We start from the raw sequence: 5671 nt of genomic DNA on the forward strand, positions 1-5671 counted from the left end.
TGATCTAACTAATGTTTCTAGATTCTAATTTCAGTGGATTGAGCCAATATCTTTTTTAGCATGCAACGCTTACGACACATCATCAATATTTTAAGAGCTTTATTACTCATAATCTCCATACACAATACTTATTTTTATTTTTTGATTTTATTCTGCTTAAACTAATTGAATTCTTCTACTTATTATTCATACACCATACATTTAATAAGAAAAAAAATTAACAATTAAAAAATTATATGTAATGTATGATGTGAGGATGTGAATAGGATTTTTCATACTTTAAACCTCATTACAAATTGGGATAACATAGTGGAGACTATAAGATTACAAAAACTCAATGATTACCTTAATGCATACATCAACCATAATGCGACTACTTTGACATGGAGGATATTGACCGATAAAATGAATACATAACACAATTCACATCAATGGAAATTTTGCATTAATTAGACGATTTGTATATCATTTAATGCAAGTAAAAGCTTTACACATATACCAAATAAAAACTGCAAAGTTTCACGCACTATATTTATCAGATTATATACACAATGTGTGGACTCATTAATATCTATCCAAATTAATAAAAGCGTAGATCGACGTGACATTTCAATAATAGATATCATGAATCTATGCTTAAAAAAAAATGGCTATGATGAATCTAGAATGAATATTTATCATGACTTAAAATATTAAGATTGTGACCAACTACAAATTTATCCCAAGACCAGTCATGTAGAATGAAAAATGTTTCACATGGCTGGTCTTGGGATTCGACACTTTATTCTTTCTGAAAAGAAAAGGTGATAATATACATGTCTTTCGAGCCCCACGGCGAAGACAAGACAAACATCTTCCACACATGCGTCTCTTTCCCACGCTAATCAAATCCCAAAACCCACCGCGCGCGTGGCGTTTCCCCTCTTCCAGAAGCTGAACCATCCATCCTTCCCTCATTTCGTCGAATCTTCTTCGTGATGCGAGGGAACAATGGCGTTTCGCCCGTCCTCTAAAATTTTAGCCACTATCCGCGCGCTGGCTCCATTTAGTCAACTTGGGCGGCTTGATGATGTGTTTTTTTATATATTTTTTTAAATTATTTTATATATATATTTTTTATATATATATTCTCTCCTGTCCTCTCTTCGTCCATTCTTCTTTGCTTAATCGGAAAGAAAAAGATTTTGCCAAATTCCAAGCACCATACCAAATGTCGCCGGCAAAACTTTTCCGGCTATGCCTATATTGTTTTTTCTACCTCCTCTGTTTCCACTCCCATTTCGTCGGTATCCATTCCGACGAGCTTAAAATTCTATTGAATGTAAAATCCGCGCTCCAAGGATCGAATTCCGACGTCTTCAGTTCATGGAAGTCCACCAATTCCGTTTGCGATTTCGCCGGAATCACCTGCAACTCAGTCGGCTCCGTTATAGAAATAGAACTTTCTAACCAGAACTTATCTGGGATTCTTCCCTTGGATTCTATATGCGAGCTCCATTCGCTGGAAAAGCTCTTATTGGGTTTCAACCTCTTGACCGGTCCCATCACGGAGGACTTGAAGAATTGTGTGAAATTGCAGTACTTGGATTTGGGAAACAATTTCTTCACTGGAGCTATTACCAGATGATAAGTCAGCTACCACAAACAAAGAGCAAATCAGTACTGCCAGCACCACTACATGCCCAACGGATTCACAGCAAACCTGCTCTTACAGCACCACTGCATGCCCAACGGATGCACAACAAACTTGCTCTCAATATTCTGTTATGAATAGATGTTTAGGGGCAATATAGTATATTCATTCTTCTGTATAGATTATTTTTTATTCATCTTATAAATAGTTACTGTACAGAATACTAGAAATTAGATTGAATACTTTTCCTACACGACTTTCCTTCATCTTCTTCATTACTCTCTTAGTCACTCTACTTCTCTTTTATTCCAGCAAACCAGAACTTCAACAAGTCTAACATGGTATCAGGCATATCTTCTCTCAGCAAATTACAGCATCTTCACCTGAATAACAGCGGATTCTCCGGCACTTTTCCGTGGAATTCGCTCCAAAACATGACGGGTCTGGTCTGGCTCAGCCTTGGGACAATCCCTTCGATCCTAGTTCAATTCCAACCGAGGTGCTGAAGCTTACTAAACTGGAATGGCTTTACCTCTCCAACTGCAACATCCAAGGAACAATCCCAGCTGGGATTGGAAATCTCAGAGAGCTAGTAAATTTGGAATTTGCAGACAATAACATGACCGGAGAGATTCTCGAAGAGATAGGAAACCTCGTAAACCTCTGGCAGCTCAAGCTCTACAACAATTCGTTTACGGGAAAACTTCCGGTTGGTCTAAGAAACCTCACGAAGCTTGAGATGTTTGACTCTTCTATGAATCATCTCGAAGGAGATTTGTCGGAGCTGAGGTTTTCGATCAATCTGGTTAGTCTGCAACTATTCTATAACAACCTTAGTGGGCGAGTGCCGGCCGAGTTCGGCGAGTTTAAGAAACTGGTGAATCTTTCGCTGTATTCGAACAGGTTGATGGGTCCTCTGCCTGAGAAGCTTGGATCTTGGGCGCAATTCGATTTCATCGACGTGTCTGAGAATTTCTTGAGCAAGCCCACCCGATATGTGCAAGCAGGGCAGCCTGAAGGAGCTTCTCATGCTTGACAACAAACTTACCGGCGAAATTCCGGCAACCTACGCCAACTGTTCCACTCTAGCTCGTTTCAGGGTCAGCAAGAACGCGCTTACGGGTACCGTTCCCGCCGGAATCTGGGGACTACCTAACGTGAAAATAATCGACATCGAGTCCAATAATCTCCAGGGCCCGATCACGTCCGATATCGAGAACGGCAAGTCTCTTGGGCAGCTGTTCGCCGGAAACAACCGCTTATCAGGTGTAATACCTGCCGAAATCTCTGGCGCTACCTCACTGGTGTTGATTCAGTTGAACGACAACCAGTTTTCAGGAAACATTCCTTCAGGTATCAGTGAACTGGAGCATTTGAACGTTTTTCATCTGCAGAACAACAGGTTCACTGGTTCAGTGCCAGCGACATTAGGCTCCTGTGGCTCTCTCAGTGACGTAAACATGGCAAACAATTCACTTTCGGGTCAAATCCCATCCTCTCTAGGACGTCTACCGACTCTTAACTCTCTGGATCTCTCCGACAACCAACTTTCAGGGACAATTCCGGAGAGCTTTTCTTCTCTCCGGCTAAGCTTTCTCGATCTTTCACACAACAGCTTGACCGGTCCCATACCGCAAGCTCTATCAATCGAAGCGTACAACGGTAGCTTTTCTGGTAACCGAGGCCTCTGCATCCTGGGCATCACCTCCGTTTTCCCACGCTGTCCCTCCAGTTCCGGCATTCCCAGTGACATCCGGACACTCATCATTTGCTTCGCAGTAGGTTTGGCCATCCTGCTTGTGTGTTTGGTATGCTTCGTCTCCTCAAAGGAGGAAAAAGATCAAGACCGTTCGTTGAAGAACGAATCCTGGGACCTGAAGTCCTTCCAGGTGTTGAGCTTCACGGAGGGCGAGATTCTTGGTGCCATCAAGCCGGAGAATATGATAGGAAAAGGTGGCTCCGGGAGTGTGTACAGAGTGCCACTCCCCAACGGCAAAGAGCTTGCGGTCAAGCACATATGGAATGCAAATTCAAGTACCAATCGCTGGAGAAAGATTCGGAGCAGCGCCACGCCGATTCTCGGGAAGCACTCTGCCGGAAAGTCAAAGGAATTCGACAGCGAAGTGCAGACATTGAGCTCAATAAGGCATGTGAATGTGGTGATTGCAGCATTACAAGCGAGGACTCGAGCTTGTTGGTGTATGAATATTTACCAAATGGAAGTTTGTGGGATATGCTGCACACGGGCCACCAAAAGAAGCAGCTCGATTGGGAGACGAGGTACGAGATCGCCGTCGGTGCGGCCAAAGGGTTGGAGTATCTGCATCATGGGTGTGAAAAGCCAGTGATTCACAGGGATGTGAAGTCCAGCAATATACTTCTGGATGAGTTCTTAAAGCCAAGGATTGCTGATTTTGGACTTGCTAAGATTGTTCAGACCAATGGTGGCAAGGATTCCAGCCATGTCATTCCAGGAACACATGGCTATATTGCTCCTGGTTAGTGATCATATCCATTGATCAATTCCTTTGCTTTAGTTACTTTCGAAGTACTCATGTTAAGTGTTATTTCCACCTGAACTCAGATCTTCTAGAGCCGTTTGGCAGCACAACATATTTCAATTCTATATCTTCAAGCTCATATATGTATATCCATTCCTTAATGTTCATGAACTCTTCTTGGTTGTGTAGAATATGGGTACACATGCAGAGTGAATGAGAAGAGTGACGTGTACAGTTTTGGAGTGGTTCTGATGGAGCTGGTGACCGGAAAAAGACCGATGGAGCCGGAGTTCGGGGAGAACAAAGACATAGTGAATTGGGTTTCTGACAATCTAAAGAACAAAGAGAGTGTTTTGGACTCTCAAATTCCAAAGGCTTTCGAGGAAGATGTTATCAAGGTACTGAGAATTGCAATTCTTTGCACATCAGCACTTCCAGATCTTCGGCCCACAATGAGAAGTGTTGTCCAAATGCTAGAGGAAGCCACTAAGCCTTGCAAATTGGGAAAAATTATCATCACCCAAGATGTTGGTGAGAGTAACAAAAAGGATGTGACAGACACAAAAAAATAAAGTTTATTATTTGATGTGATTTAACGTGATAGTTAAATTTATTTTAAAAAAAATTTATAAATTAATAGTATTATAACAAGTCACATCAGTTTATAAATTTACGTTTATAAGAAATGTTTGAACTCTTTGTAACATAGTCTTTTTCATATTTATAAAATGAGAATGTAACATGGATGTGTGGAAAACGAAACTAATCCACAGTTTCATTCAATAAAGTTATGCCATCCCTGCAATAATATAAGTTTTATAATATCACATATCACATCAAATTCCATGTATTTTAAAGTAGAAATGCTTGGGATCTCAAGACTGGATCTCGAGAGTGTCTACCGACTTTTTTTGTTTTTATTTAGTAATTAAGTAAATATTTTTTAATGATATTATGAATATTTTTTAAATGTTTAACGATATATATATAAAGGGCATTTGGCCTTCTTGAGAGAATTTGTCGGGTTACACCCTCAATGCACGACTTTTAAAGTGATATTTTGCAATTCTCTTTGTGGACCAAACATAAGTTTGAGCCTTTACCAAATTTAGCATAACCCTAAAACTAATAAAGAGAAAAGTAACATAAAATGCAGATATTCACATATATGACTGGATAATTATGGGTCTCGAAGTCACTTAGATAGTAATATTGAGTTTTTGTGTTGGATTTTGGTTCAAAACCCATATTTCCATGCTTTTTTTGGGTTCCATTTATTAGAAATAGAACACCAAAAAATATTCCAGAAAATTAGAAAAAAAAAACATTTTAAACAAAAAAAAAAATTATCTCTTTAAAAAAAATATTCTCGATTTTCATGATAAATTATAAAAATTCAAAATAGATTTGACGTGATTTCATGTGATCCGTTAGATCTTTTTTATAATAAAAATAACTTTACAATTTCGTAAATCACATAATGTCATGTCAGTTTGTGAGATTGTGTTTGTGTAATGACTTTATGGTTAGAGTTTTT

General features: G+C 39.6%; 1 protein-coding gene across 1 annotated transcript; it reads left to right on the forward strand.

The window, feature by feature from the left end:
* The first annotated feature begins 2501 nt into the window (after nucleotides 1-2501).
* On the forward strand, nucleotides 2502-4802 carry LOC121244954 (receptor-like protein kinase 7). Its single transcript, XM_041143206.1, is given in 3 exon segments — nucleotides 2502-3793; nucleotides 3796-4131; nucleotides 4324-4802. Coding segments are annotated over 3 exon segments (1884 nt in total). The 5' UTR covers nucleotides 2502-2628; the 3' UTR covers nucleotides 4707-4802.
* The last annotated feature ends 869 nt before the right edge of the window (nucleotides 4803-5671 follow it).

This window comes from Juglans microcarpa x Juglans regia, chromosome 8S, assembly GCF_004785595.1.
Source record: "Juglans microcarpa x Juglans regia isolate MS1-56 chromosome 8S, Jm3101_v1.0, whole genome shotgun sequence".
Classification (NCBI taxonomy): Eukaryota; Viridiplantae; Streptophyta; class Magnoliopsida; order Fagales; family Juglandaceae; genus Juglans; species Juglans microcarpa x Juglans regia.